The 15,789-nt window shown below is 38.6% G+C and overlaps 1 protein-coding gene across 18 annotated transcripts in view; it reads left to right on the forward strand.

Moving 5' to 3' along the window:
• Window positions 1–15,259, forward strand: part of gapvd1 (GTPase activating protein and VPS9 domains 1) — a 106,053-nt gene extending 90,794 nt beyond the window's left edge. For 11 of the 18 annotated variants that reach the window (XM_033048817.1, XM_033048822.1, XM_033048816.1 and 8 more), the window contains 6 exons: window positions 1,693–1,852; window positions 2,367–2,554; window positions 4,505–4,718; window positions 6,762–6,834; window positions 10,213–10,410; window positions 11,171–15,253. In XM_033048817.1, coding sequence (XP_032904708.1) covers window positions 1,693–1,852; window positions 2,367–2,554; window positions 4,505–4,718; window positions 6,762–6,834; window positions 10,213–10,410; window positions 11,171–11,311 — 974 coding nt within the window. In that variant the 3' untranslated portion in view covers window positions 11,312–15,253. Of the gene's footprint in view, window positions 1–1,692; window positions 1,853–2,366; window positions 2,555–4,504; window positions 4,719–6,761; window positions 6,835–10,212; window positions 10,411–11,170 lie in introns of all 18 variants that reach the window. The other 7 variants (XM_033048814.1, XM_033048828.1, XM_033048832.1 and 4 more) reach the window with 3 other exon arrangements.
• Window positions 15,260–15,789: the final 530 nt, after the last annotated feature.

The following is a 15,789-nucleotide window of genomic DNA, read 5'->3' on the forward strand; positions in this document are numbered from 1 at the left end:
ATGCATTTTGCACCTAATTGACAGGCTCTGCAGATGTTCTTATTCTTTTCTTGCAACTTGTATCTAGGCTCTAGACACACTGGCACCACTCCCCAGCGTGTCCCAGCTCTGCAGAGAGCAATTCCAAATTGACCAAATCTCCCAGCAGCCCTGAAGCTTTTACCCCATTTTAAAGTCATAGCCTCTCCAATTTGGCCAGGATTAACACTGCCATCGGTAAGAATTTCATTGTTCTGTATTGGAATATATGACAATAAAATACTATTGGCTCTTGTTAAGGGCTATGGAAACTCAACTGGGATGGCAGTGAATGGCAGGGTAGACCTGAGGGGGCAAGTGGCCTACGCCTGCTCCTATTCTCTTGTGTATGTATTTATGTGTTGTATGACTCTATGATAATGGATCATGTACAGGCAGATGAGATCAGTTGAACTTGGCATCATGTTCGGCACACACATTGTGGGCCACATACAAACCGGCAGTGTTTTTCCTGCCGATATGGGGTTCAAATTCACTGCAAATGCAACGTTCCAATCGATTAGGTTCCAGAAGCAAGATGATTAAAATGCCTGTTTTTTTTGGAGATAAGCTGTCTAAATTGTCTATATTTTGTGTTATTCTCTCTCTCCATGATCATTATTTTTAAACTAAATATTCACAACAGCTTGAGTCACATGTATTGTGCAAAAAACAATAATTTGATTATATTTTGGGTGGATGTTTCTAGATTAATTTATGGGAATTAAGCATTAAATTCCTTCCATCTGGGATATATATTCATGACTGAGATTTAAAAATCATGTTATATTGTGAATTCTTGTGCGAATGGGATTAGTTTGTTATTTGGATACTTAGGCTATTTAAAAAATAGATCCTTTTCTTAAGAAATGGAATCTACAGGACATTGTTAATGGGAGAGTAGTGGGCAGAAAGGCATGCCATGTGTGGTTTGAAGAGCAAAAACTTGTGGTTTACAATGCCAAAATTAAAAAGTTGAGGAAAAATAAGGTGTACAGAGTTGCTTATTGGCTACAATCTGAGGAGTATGTTGATGCTGCTGATTATGCTATGCCAATGTACCAACTGATCTTCTCCATAAAGACTTGGTCTATTGCTAGAAATAGTAATTTATTTACCTATCTGTTGCGGACTTACAGCATATTATACAATAATATTAAAGTTCTGATCTTGAGAATATCTCATTTTTGAATTTTTAAGTCAGTCTGGGTGTTTTTTACTATTTCCGTCACAACGGTCAATTTTGTAATTAGCTACAATTAGGTAATTAACTAATTATATGCTTTAATTTCAGGTCATCCAAGTAAAATGTTTTATATTTGTTTCAGAATGCTTCAATCTATAATAACTGAAAATTTCATTCAGTTCTCTTAATTTTTAAGAAAGTGATGGGCTGTTGACTGACCTCGATCACAGCTTTTGTGTTAAGTCAATGGAAAAGCAATAGGGAACAGGATGCTAATTTCCGAGTATGAAAATGGCCATAACTTTTTAATACTGAAGATATAAAAGTGAATTAGGTGTCAAATTAAACTTCTTTATCTGATGAGATAAATGCTTTATCTGATGAGATAAATTGCAGACTTGATTTTTTTAATCTCAAAATTTTGTAACATTGCTACTATGTATGACTCCAAGGCTAACTTGATTTTTATATTGGTCTTTATTTTTTAGACAATGAGATTGTGTGCTTTCTCAAAGTTCAGCTGGCCGAAGCCATCAATTTGCAGGATAAGCATTTGATGGCACAGATTCAGGAAACCATGCGCTGCGTTGGCAGATTTGACAACAGGACCTGTCGCAAGCTACTCTCTGCAATTGCTGACGACTACAGGTAGAATCTATTTACTATGCTGTTTGGAAAATACCTTTAAGCGCGGGCATGGATGTGTTACTGCTAGCATAATAAATCCAAAGATGCTGTATTATTTTGGCAAGGAAAACCCATGAGTTATCCTCAACAACATTTATCCCAGTTACGAAAAATAATCAAACTATTTATCTCTGTTGCAGGAAAGCATTCATATACTACTCTCCCGCTAAGGACTGAAAGAAACGTTTAAGAACTTTAGTATTTTCATATAAATAGGCATAGAGATGATTTGTGTTTAAAATACTAACATACTAGTGTTATTGTTTCTCAAAGACCAGAAGCAGTAGGTTATAATCATTTAACACTCCAGCCCATTATAGCTTTTAATTCTAGGATATGATGCCAGCTTTTCCTTGCAGCTGTATTTTTCAGCTTGCTACATCCTCTATTTGCTATGTGTTACAGCCTACTTTGCTAATGAATTGTTGCTGGTTAATTTGCATTAAATGTGCAGTAATCTTACTCTTTATTTAAGGAAACGAGCTCCATATATTGCTTATTTGACACGATGTCGTCAGGGACTCCAGACGACACAAGCCCACCTTGAAAGGCTCTTGCAAAGGGTGCTGAGAGATAAAGAAGTTGCCAACAGATATTTCACAACGGTCTGTGTGAGGCTATTGCTTGAAAGTCGAGAGAAGCATATCCTGGAATTTATTAAAGGTAACAGGAGCACTTTTCAGTTGATTACTAACAAACCTTTTTCGTGATTGTTTCTATGTGGGATGTAAATCTGTTCATTGAATTAACTATCAAAAGTTAACATTATGATTCCTTTGGTGGAGTGAATCTATTCATTCAGTGGCTGAACCGCACCCATTCCAAGCTCCTAGAACTTAGCTCCTAGAAGTAGGTTGATATTGGTTATGGTCAAGTTGGGTTTGCACAATTCTCCTCAGCATTATTTGTATATGGGGAAAAAAGTGAAACATTCCCATCCAGTCTGATAACGTGTCTTTGGCATGTGTGGAAATGGAGTGAGTTGATGCTGACATTGATTGTCAAGCATCAGCCACTGTGGGAGGTGACTAGAGGGTGACTGGTGTCCACGCTATCATTTCCCAACAAGAAGCTGGGGAAGATAATGGAAAATATGAATGTCTTCCAGGGGAGAACGTGGCTATTGGTGGAGGCTGGGAGTGTGGGATGATTAAACGTTTGCTCCTTGCATTCTAGCTGCCCTCGTTTGGTTCATCTGGTCTTTGCTAGTTATTTTATATCAGAAATACGAAACATCGACATCTTCACACTTATTTTGTCTTCACACTTATTTTGATCATTGTTCTGACTCCCCAAAACAGACTAATGAGCATTAATATACACAATATCTGCAGACACCTTGCTGATTAAGAAAAAGATTGAGATAAATTGCCAGCCTTTGTGATTATGTGTTTGCCTTTCCCATGAAAGGGAATATATGAGAGAATTGCGCTTGGGTTAGTTTGTTTAATTTAAAGACATAAAATTAAAGTGTGATCTCAAGTAGACTGAACATTGCTGTTCAGACTTGGAGTCGAGTGTACATTATCCAAATCTAACAAGGCACAGTTATTACCCCCGCCCCCCCAGTAACGCACTCTACAGTGACCACATCTGTTATGTATTTATTCTCAATAACCATTTCTGGAGCAGAAATCTGAATTTCTTTAAAATGTTTCCATTACTGGGCCTGTTTTTCTGATGGTGGCAGAAAAGGGGCATTTATTTAATGAACCATGCCACTCTACTTTGTTGTTAACATTGGACAAAATCTGCTTTAATTCTGTTGGATGTGTAGCAGTTTACTATTGGTGATCAATTGTAGTTGATTATAAAGTGAAATACGGTTTTCTACAAATGTCAATTTCTGTTACTGTTTTGACAAATGGATCTGAAGTAAATTTGTGTGGCAGGTACTTTACAAGCAAGAGACATCCCTTCCACAATTGGAATTACTGTCAATTTTTAATTAATGTGTCTGTAATTGTTATCCAGTACAATGCTAAACGCCACTAGAGAAAGTTTCAGTACTTAATTTGAAGTAGATGGGTTCAAGTTGAAAATGTTATAATTTCAACTTGTCTCTGAACATTTTCAGAGTATTTAAGTGAGAGTTTCCTGTGGCCTGGCGCTTGTGCAGAACAGCCCTTATCCCTGGTCAGGCCAAGTAGATCTGAAGCACCCACACTGTGCTGGCTAATTTTTGGTTTGTGAAGCATTAGGGGCACAGTGTTTGCTCTCAGTGTTCCCCGGCTAGTTAGGAGGAAGATCAGCCAACATTCTGTTTGAAGCTTCTGTGAACTGCCTTGGGACATTACAGCCACTATATAAATACAAGTTGTTGTTCTTGCTCTTGATTGCTATCCATTAACCCATACTGAGAAGTTTGCTGGCAGTGGATGAAAACAGAATCTGGCTAGACTCTGACAGTCTCCATGGAAAATCGCCTGCCAAAACTCACTGTTACGACTTGCAGGTGAAGCACTAGAGGGCAGTCACCGCCTGCTAAATGATATTCCCTGAAAACCAACTCTGTTGGAGGAGGAGAGGTGGAAACTGAGAGAGATACCACTGCTTAAGTTCTCAAAAATAGCAATTTGTGCACTGCTTGATTTAGCTTCACTATTTGTGCAGACTTTCAGAATCTCACTGCAGCAGATGACAAAACAGCTTTAGTAGAAGAATTCTTGCAGTCATTGTATGGAGCTATGGCACAAGACGTTATCTGGCAGAACGCCAGCGAGGAACAGCTCCAGGATGCACAGATGGCAATTGAACGCAGTGTCATGAACCGCATTTTCAAACTGGCTTTCTACCCCAATCAGGACGGTGATATTTTACGCGACCAGTAAGTAACAATAAATAATATAAATAAATATTTTTTTAAATTAATTATAAGTAACAATAAAGTGTCAAATCCTGTTCAACATGGATGAGCTGGGCCAAATGGCCTGTTTCCGTGTTGTATGATTAATTGTGCATAACTTTGAAAATAACTCTCGTAACAAGATATTCATTATGGCTTCCTTTCAAGAACGTTATTGAATCCAACAAAAATGGGCCATCATTCTATGTTATTTTATTGTTTTCTTTCTGTAATTAGGACAATAATAAAATCACTGAATATTGAAAGAAAGTGGTCTTTAAAAATGTTTATTGGTCATGCCATACCAAACGCTGTCCTTTGATCTTTATTTATGAATGGTGTAGCTGTTGATATCTTAGTTTTTTTTTTAACCGATGTTTGTAAAGAGGGTACTTAAGGAGAGCTCCCCCTACCCTCACCCCATTCACCATCAACAACATCACAGTCACATCTGTGGAGTCTTTTAAGTTCCTGGAAACCATCATCTCCAAGGACCTTAAATGGGGGGCCACCATCGACTGAGGATGTACTTCCTGCAGCAGTTGAGGAAGCACAATCTGCCACTGGCAATGATTGTCCAATTCCATACGGCCAACCTAGAGTCTGTTCTCACCTTCTCCATCATGGTCTGGTTTGGCTCAGCCACCAAGCTCGACATCCGGAGGCTGCAGCGAATCGTCCGATCAGCTGAGAAGGTTATTGGCTGTAACCTTCCCTCCATTGACAAACTGTACACTGCAAGGGCCAGGAAGCGAGTGGGTAAGATCATCTCTGACCCCTCTCACCCTGGCCACAAACTCTGAATCACTTCCCGCTGGAAGCCGACTCCGGACTGTCAAAGCTGCCACAGCCAGACATAAAAACAGTTTTTATCCACGAGTAGTAGCTCTACTCAATAACCAAAAATCTGTAACCTCCTTTTGCTCTGGTATTTTATTCACTTCACATGTTTAATCAATAATGTTTTATTATTAATGTTTAATGCTTTATGCGTCATTCCTGACTGTCACTGTATGTCATGTCACTTGCGAGCGGAGCACCAAGGCAAATTCCTTGTATGTGAATACTTGGCCAATAAACTTATTCATTCATTATATTGAGATGATAGGAACCATACTTTTCTTTAGCTTAAATTTTCAAATGTTGCAAATGTTGGCAATTTTGCTCCTAATGTGAAGTTTGCAGCAAAATGCTATCTTGTGTATTGCCACTCTGAAAAGGGTAAGCTTTCAGTGTAGGGTTTAAACACTACAACGTGAAGTACTGAGTTCAGTTGTAATAACTATGAGAGCGAGAGAGAGAGAGATGCATATTTCTTAACTGTGGTGGAATCAAATTTTAAAAAGTTGTTAGGTCAAAAATCCAAGGACATGCCACCTTTGTAATATGGACAGAAGTGATGTCATAGTTATCAATATTATAAATGTGCATTATTCATGTTTGTGAAAATGCTCTTGTTTCAAAGCAATTTATTTTATAAATGCTTTTGAAGTGTCCATGATCAAGTGCTCAGTTCGTTTTTAATAATCTGAATTAATCAGGATTTTACTGTGCCTTATATGTAAAATATAATTTTGGAGCATAGTTTGAAAGATTTTGAACATGACTAAGAAGGCTACAGATATTCTCTTTTGATTTTTATTAAATTATTTGATTTTGATTTCGGCAACTTTTCTGAACATCGCTAATGTTCAACACTGCGACTTCCAGTTTTATTATCAATAACTGATGGACACCCCTGATTCATTTTATGACTTTTCTGCAATGTACAGTCTGAATTATTTTAGGAATATTCCATCGGACACAATACACATTTTGCAAATAAGTGTAAAAACAGCACTCTCTTCAACCTATAACCTAATCTGTAACCCTTCAACTTTTTGTTTCTGACTTTATGCTCAAAACATATCTTGATATTTTTCTTTGTTAAAGACATATAATGAAGGGCTTGGTCTTGTTTAAACTAATTTATTACATTTTAATCATTTAATCTTAAATTGAGTCGCTATGAATTTTATTTTTCAGACTCTTCTATGAGCATATTCAGCGTCTCTGCAAAGTTGTCAGTGCATATCACCGGGCACTTCAAATCCCAGAGGTAATGATTTGTGTAAATTTAGTTTTGTTGCTTGGCAAAACTGTGCAGAAAAGGTTTGGGAACAAAGAAATGTGTAAATATTGAATTAAAAACCAAAATACTGGAGACATTCAGCAAGTTACACAGTAACAATGGAAAGAGAAAGAATTAAGATTTCAGGTCAAAAGCCCTTCACCAAAACTCTCTCTCGACCTATTCTTTCGATAGCAAAAAAGATGTTTCTCTTTCCTCTGATGATATCACCCTACTGAGTGTTTCCGGCATTTTCTCTTGCTTTTTCACATTCTCGGTATCTGCTATTTTTGACATTTTCATTGTAAATACTGCAGTTCCTTGAGGATGAAGAGGGGCCAGTGAATGTACTATCTTTAGATTTCGAGAGAGTGTCACCTCGTATGTAGCTGTGGGAAATGGAAGCTCGTGCTTTAGGATGTAATATATTACAGTGAATAGAAGATCAGCAGCCTAACAGGATATAGATCTTTTTCCAGTTGGCAAGGTCTGCCACAAGGATTGGGGCAGTGGCTTCTACTTTCTACAATTTATATAAATGGATGAAGTCGCTGAGTCGTATGGTTGTTAAATTTGATGACGCAAAGATGATTGAGAAATTAAATTGCAAAAGCTTAGGAGGCTCCAGGATACATGAGTTGAGTGAGTTAACAAATAGATCAGGCAAAGCAGTATGTGGGGAAAATGCAAAGTTATTGACTTTAGCTTGAGAAATAAAAGTGTATTAATAAAAGTTTTTAAAAACTAATAAAAGTATATTAAAAGCAATAATAGGGGCAGCACAGTGGCGCAGCTGGTGTAGCTACTGCCTCACAGAACCGCAGATCTGGGTTCTATCCGTATGGAATTTGTACATTCTCTCTGAGTGCATGGATTCCCTCTGGGTGCTCTAGTTTCCTTCCACACCCCAAAGGCGTGTGGTTTTGTAGGTTATCGCCTCAGAGATTTTGTAACCTCTAAATTGCCCCAAGTGTGTAGGGAAAGGATGAGAAACCGGGCTAACATAGAACTATTGTGAATGGGCCGAAGGGTGTGATTCCGTGCTGTACCTTTCAGTCACTCAGTTATATAATTGATGAGTGAGATATTGAGGGATCTGAGTGTCATCATCTACTGCCAAGCTAATAGAATACAAGAGTAGAGCAGACAGAGAAGTGGTCACATTTTCATTGAGAGTCAGGAGTCTCTTCCTTAAAAGGGAACATTTTGAAGGTGGAGGCAAGTAGGATACCTGAAGAAAGGTAGTAAAGGTTACCATGGGTAGATGAGAATGAAAGTGTAGGTTATAATCCTGTAAGAGTAGGCTTGGGGCTTCAGTAGCCTGCTTATGTGTGTTTGTTTGAGTTTTAATTTCATTTGCAGATGCTACAAGAGCTTTCAGAATGATGTACAGATACGTTGAGGATTTAATATTTTCACACAGCTAGTGTTAAATATAACCTGAAAGTGTCACCCAGTGTCACAGAGCAATTTTCCCTTTGTTTTCATGTAGTACAGAATGGTATCATTTGATTGGGAACAAAATTGGGGGAATTGGATTTGATAAGGACAAAAGTTATGCTGTGTACGCCTCTTATATACCGTGGAGTAGTTGATATAGGGAATTGAAATTATAATTGTAGCAAGGAAATGTTTGATATGAAATTTGGCTTGCAAATAATGACCAATGGCCAGGTTTTGGATGCAGGCTTCCACTCATTGGGTATGATGCAGAGTGCAGGACTCTGAGTCTTCCATCCTGAAGACGGATGACTTGGTCTCAGCACCAACACGATGTTGGGTGTATAGATTAGGCCCCACTCTTTGGAAAACCCCTGCAGGCTTTACCAGGATGCAAAATGAGAGCCAAAGCTGAGGCTCTTTGATGGTTTGATTCTGACATTCAGACATTTAGAAGCTGTTGAAATAGTCATAAATTAATTATAAAATCATTTGCCTTCTGCATTCTGCTGCTGAGAAACCACATTGAATTGATCTGAGTGTGAATTTTCCATTATAATGTTGGGATTCCCTTGAAGAAACGGATACCCCACTGGATTCCACAGCAGTGACAGGGCGACATATTCACACACGTCCAGGACATCTGTCCAAATGGCTGAACGCCTGTGGTTCCCTTCAGCACTGCTGGCCACAGCCTCAGGAATCAGCTCCATCTCCTGGTGTTTGTTACTGATGATCAAGTCTTGGGGGTCAATCTAATGAACTTTGGGGAAATTTTTAATTCGACAAAATGGTAATTTTAGACTTTACCTGATTAATTACCAGTTCTCTTACTTCATCCCCCTCCCACTAAAGCCAGTTGGGTGGGATACCTGTGACAGCAGGAATTTGCCACTAATCTTTTTTAACAAATAGGCTGCAAAGCACAGTTTTGTATTCACTGTGCTGTTGGCTCTTCTTCATGGAGCCTAAAATCCCTTTTACCTTTTAAACTCACTTTTCTCAGCTCAGCAGATTACCTGTTCTCATCTCCAAGAGTTTATTGTGTTATCAGCGTCAGAAAGTGAGCGAGAGCATGAGCCAGGGTGAATGTGATTTAAATCTTGCCCGCGCCAGGGTAGTTTCATTTTATTAGTAATGTTTGATCCAAGTTGACTTAATGACTGGGTAGTTCTAGTCCTTGTTGTTTACCACTTTCCTTTCCAGTATAGCTGTTCAATGTTTTTCTTCTAACTGTTTTTCTGTACTTTCTCCCTTCCCTCCCAGTCCTAGATGAGTACAATTCCACATACGGTTTAAAAAATGCAACCTGACATTCAGAATGGACAAATAAAAGAATGTCTCGGGCAGTAGCTTCACAGCTTTTTTTCCCTCCCCTTTCTTCTCTTGCATTCCCCTCCAATCCATTACAAGTCTCTGCCACTGTCTCTCCTTCCAGCTATAAGATACAGTATCCAGGCCCTTTACTGTGTGCTGCTAATTCACTGAGATGATCTATGCTTATTATCAGAGGAGACTGTTCCCGTCAGACCTTTCTGCCTCCAAAATGGAATTTACAGCCCAGTTGCTGCTGCTCAAAGATCAAGTGAAACTTGTCCAATGCGGTCTGATCTTTTGACATTCTTTTGTGCGTACCTATGGAAGCCACCTCTCTGGAGCTGCTGAGATGCCTACGCCATGAAGTCTGTGGAGGTATTATTGTTACAGGCAAATACACAAAGGCAGCCACATTATAAAAAAAATTCTCTGCACTGCACAAATAATTCTTTTAATAGGTCACACTGGTTTTAATCCTTTTTAATATTGCCTGCTTCTGATAGACTGCCTCCATAAAATAGAAATGAATTCTTAATTTAAGGAAATGTGCCAGTGGTGTTGAGGACGTGGTATTGTGTACATCACACGCACTTTCTGCATCTTTTCCAGGTATACTTGAAGGAAGCTCCATGGCCATCTGCACAGTCTGAGGTTCGAACAATCAATGCATACAAGACCCCAAGAGATAAGGTTCAGTGCATCCTCCGAATGTGCTCCACCATAATGAATCTGTTAAGCCTGGCCAATGAGGATTCAGTCCCTGGGGCCGATGACTTTGTTCCTGTTCTTGTGTTTGTCCTCATCAAGGTGAGTCATCAAATGAATATCAATTTTGTGCAGGAGTGCACTTATGCAGCCATTTCAAAATGCCACATCTTGGCACATCAGCAGAGGAATGCATCTTTCAGCTAACCAAATGAAAATGGCTCTTGCCCCGAAAACTAAATTGCTTTGTGAACCATTTTATGCATTTAAAATTATTTTCAGCTAGTTAGATGCAGCAAATTTCAGTTTGATTCCGATTGTCCCTTGATCTGTTGATGTTTTGTTTGCAGTGACAGCAGTCCTGTGAAATTTTGTCCAACCCTGTAATCATTGGGGTATTCAGTGTGCAAAATCTTTGAACCTTGAACATTTGGACCACTTTTGGGCTGTGGTGGTAAAGCTTTCGCCGTGCAAAAGATGGCCACTTAATCCTATGCAAATATATATATTCTGAGCTAAAAATATCATCTGCTGTCAGAAAGATTGTTGTTTTAATGCATTTGGAGGAAAATTCATTGTCATCAATTCCTGCAGGATTCTGCAGCGCTAATGACGGCTTCTTCAGGCTAATTGGCAAGGCTAGACAATGCAACATGTCTGAGAGATGATGTAGTGGAGGTGATATAAAACACCTTTAATCTAATTGAACCATTCTGAATGCCTCTGAATACGTAGCATTTTATATGTATTTCCCATGAAGTGTAAATTAAGACATTGCTATTGAATGAAAAGTAATATATTGTCTGATTCTTTCTCCCTCCTGATTTTGTACGCTTTTAATTCATCTCTTTTATACCTTTAGGCTAACCCACCCTGCCTGCTGTCCACTGTTCAGTACATCAATAATTTCTATGCCAGCCGGCTCGGTGGAGAGGAATCCTATTGGTGGATGCAGTTCACAGCAGCAGTTGAATTCATTAAAACCATTGATGATCGCAAGTGATGCAGAACACCACCTGCATAACAGACTGCGAGGAAAAGTGAAGAGATTTACACCAACTGTTTGTGGGAGGGAGCTGAGGATTGAATCTTCTCTTGTATAATACATGTACATAGCGTGGAGACGTTTAAATGAAAAACAAAACACAACTAGATTCACTGGATCTTTACCAAAATTAACAATCAAATTTACTAACAGGTCTTTATATTACTGTCAGCAATGCGAAAAGGGACCACACTTTTTCAGGTATTTCAGAATTTGAAACTGCACTGTAAGCAAATGACACCTCCCCCTCTCTGTTATTCTGGTCTGTGTGAATTCTGAAACTGGGGCCTTAAACAAGTGTTGTTTTGATTTCATTTCACTCACCACGCCCATCCCCACTCCTCAATACTGACGAAAGAATCTGCAGCTCATGGCGTCATGTCTTTTTCATGAGGCAGTGATTCTTTTTCTTGAGCATCCCGTTCAAAGCAGGGGGTGGAAACTTGCATTTGACCAAACAAATCATGGTTTCCCTGAAAGTAGATTGTTGCAGGTGTGCAGCATGCCTGAACCAGAGGCAAAGAATCAACAGGTCAATCAGTTTCTCTGAAGAAGTCACCTTTTTGTGTTGCCTCATGTTTTTCAGCCTTCCAATAAATTATTTCCAAAGTCTGGGCTTTTCTTTAAGAAAGCTGATATACCTGACATTGTAACCTTATTGGCATCTGTTTTACGTGTTAACATTTAACAAACCTGTTAGTAAGGCAGAATGGGACTCTGCTATTTTGTTGCTGGGGTCTTTAGAAACTTAATTCGTATAATGATGCTTTTTTGGAGGAAATTTTACAAGGTTTTGCTTGGCTTGAGGAAGAGCAAAATCGTAAGTGCTGGCTCTCAGTATTTCCAGTTCTTAATCTAGTTTCTTTATTACGTGGCAAATCATCGATCCAGGAAAAAAACTGAATCTGAGACTCTGGTTTCTGAATAAGAGATCCAGTTTTAGTCAGGGAATGCAGAGGTGACTCTCCCACAATCCAAACTCAGCAAGATATGTAGTAAAAGCAGCAATGAAAATGTTGAACTCTCGCCTGCAATTGAATTTCAACCTTGACTGCTATTTGAACTCCCTTATTCTCATGAAGGTTTTTTTTTTCTCTCTGTGTAATCGACTGGGGTGTGAAGACCATTCATGCCTCTCAGAAGCACATCTCTTCATCTCCTGGAGCACACGAGGAAATTTGCAACCATGACTGCCATGGCTGAGAGAGATGAAAATTTGAGTGGAAGACCAGCAAAAATCACTTCAATCCCTCACAGCAGCTGAGACTTCCAGTTGACAGCAGTGCCTTTGTCGACAGTCAGAGTTAACATTTAACGGCCAACATGAATGGACAGCCATAGATGACTTGCGCTTACTGCACCTTTACAAAGCCGTTTTTAATAAATAGAGTCGGAGGCATTGGGACTTGGCTTGTCCAGAACAATTTACAGATCAAACTTTAAAACTGCAGTGAGTCAGATGTGGATTGTTGGGATATATAAATGGCAAGATATGATACGAATTTAAATTATTGCATTTTAGGTTACATTATAAATGGCTCACAAGGTAGGATTAAATAATGGCAGCTCCAATAAGTTAAGTCTGATTTGTTTTTTTTCTTTATTATATATAAAAAGGGATCATTACTCGATGGGTGGATAAATAGTTATATTCATGTAAATTTCATCTGATTTTGCATATTTTTAGAAAATAAACGAGAGAAGATGGTCTCCATTGTGGTGATCCAAAACCCAGTCTAACATATCAGATCCATGGGCCAGCAAAGGCCACCTTGGATTGCTTATACGAGTCTGTCCACGGGCAGCATTGTATGGCATCCTCCCCAATCTTAGTTACTGGTCCTCACCTGAGACTTGTTCCGAGCATTTCTCTAATGATAGTGTTGCAGTTTGGATCAAGGACATGGAATGGTGAATACCATAGGGGGGGGGTCGCTTGTTGGATACTTTATCTGAGCGTCAGATTTATGCACCTCAATATATCCCCTCTGGAGGAAAGACCTAAAGAGCAAGTACTCCCGTCCAAACCTTGCAATTGACCATTTCTTAGACAGCAAACGTTAAGACTCTACAATCTTTCATTATTAATTATCTAAATTGCAAAATCCGGAACATGGTCTAACTATGTATATTTGATGTGAGACAAGATATTTTAGTGTCAAGCTAGATAACAAGATCTTACTCGGTTATATTTCAAACACCACCCTGATTGTCGTCCTGAAGAAATGGAACACTTGACATCAACCCAACCTGGATCCATGGAACAAAACCTTCGCCAGCTTTTAATCTGTGCAATTAAAAGAACGTCCTGGAATGAATCTTGATGTGCTGCATCTGCACACTTTAGTTTGCCAGTTGTCACGTGGTGGAAGATTCGATGGTGAATACAATCAACTGATAAAGCCATACACTGGGGTGATTTAAAAAAACAAAAAAACAAAGTCTATTCACCTGATTACAACAATGAGTTATTCATTTTATCTGCACATTATAAGAATTTTTCAGCCAACCCTACTGAGAGTAGGTGATCACTGTTCATGTTGAGTTGAAATGACTTACCAAAAGCAACTTTTATTTTAACTTTATTTTTATTTGGTGTAATTAAGTTTGAGTGTTAAGTGTCTAGTTAACGCTAATGGAAGGTTACATGATCAAATGGCATTTTTGAATACATCTAATCTTGGGTTACACATTTGGGAACCTGAATTACTTACACTGGTGCAGATCTCGGCCTGATAGTGTTAGAAAACTGGAGAAAGTAATTTATGTATACATCTGGCCGCAGAGTATTAATGCATTTGGTATTGTACGCAGCTATGAAGTGTCTGAATTGATAACTTGAGCAGAATTGCTCACAGTACCTAATCTGGCACAAAACCGTTTTACAGATGAGCTAATTGGAGAAAATCGGACACAGAGTGGAATTGTTTGAAAAAAAATTCAAAACTTAGCTCTTTTTGGTTTAGTGAATGTTATGTTTCCCTGGCGTTGCGGATGATAGTTTGGGCATCATTGGGGTTTACTGAGGATAGTACACAGATTATGAATTATCATGCTGGGTTCCTAATGGCATTGAGAGAAGGTGCAGCTGAAGGGTGCTTGCTTCTGCTAAAGACTAATTGGCTGAAACAACAATCTTTGGGTTTTGCAGTTGCACTTTGAAATTTTAAGACATTGATATGTTTTTTTTTAATGTTTTCCTTACCATAAAGAAACTTTGATTTAGGAAAGAAATCTGAATATAAGCAATGGTGTTTAGGGATTGGGACTTATTTATTTTACAATTAGACTTTGTGAAAACTGAATTGTCAACTATTTATTTTTAACAGGCTTTCGCTGCAGGTTCATTCTAAGTTGCTTTTGTGTTTTAAATTTTGAAGTACTATCTTAAACATTTGAAGCCTTGCCCCATTACTTTGCTTAGACAACTTGTATATGAGTCATTGATTGTATCCTAAGAGATTTTGGAATGTATGGAAGCTACCACTTTCATAGAGTGTAAATTATTTGAAAAAAAAAAATTACAACTGCTTTAATCAAAAACAAAGAATTGTATACTCACAATCATTTTGAGCCAGAAAATACATAAGGACCAAGCATACCACCATATCAGTGATGTTCTGAAACATTGGGAATGGACAACTCCTGATTTTCTGCAGTTAGCAGCTAGGGACACAGAAGGGACTGTTTTCTTGAGAAATTTAACCTGTGCTAACTCAATACTACATTTTGTTTGTTAGCTGCATCACCTGTATTACTGCCTCTTTGAAACTGTTAGAGATTTTACAAAGCCTAAATTAACGAGCTTGCACAATCTTGCACACAGGAAAAATGTATACTGTCTTTAAGGAGATTAATGTAATATATCAATCCATAATGCTAATTAAAGGGAGCAGTTTATCCCATTGTTTGTGTCTGCTCGTGAATTTGGTTCTTGCCCTACTGAAGAATTGATTTCAACATTAATTCCCTTTTGCTTGCAATGTGAGTGGTCTTCAAGTTCTACAGCACATTAACTTCACAGGTATGTTTGTACGAGTCAGTATTTAAACTGACTAAAACTGATGTATGCTGATGGAATTCTGCAGAAGATTGAAGCTCAGGTTCTGTGTAAACCTGTGAGATGTATGAATTTCTACAGATATCTGATCCCAAATGTGTACGTTGCATACAAACTTGCCAGCAACATTTGGAGCAGTAATGCAGTGGTGCTCAGTCTAAACCCACCGAACAAATCTACTTCCCGGATGCAGTTGAACAAAAGGAGAACGCATTGGTAACTGCCTGGCGGTGCTACTATAGGGAATTCTGTTTCCACCTTTGTTGCAACGTTCCCACAAAACCTTGAGTTCCTGTGCTGAGGTGCTAAATGAAGGCATGGTAATTCCCGAGAAGGGGATAAATGACCTGAATAGATGACAACATTTGATGAGTTT

This window comes from Amblyraja radiata, chromosome 32 (assembly GCF_010909765.2).
Source record: "Amblyraja radiata isolate CabotCenter1 chromosome 32, sAmbRad1.1.pri, whole genome shotgun sequence".
Taxonomy (NCBI): Eukaryota; Metazoa; Chordata; class Chondrichthyes; order Rajiformes; family Rajidae; genus Amblyraja; species Amblyraja radiata.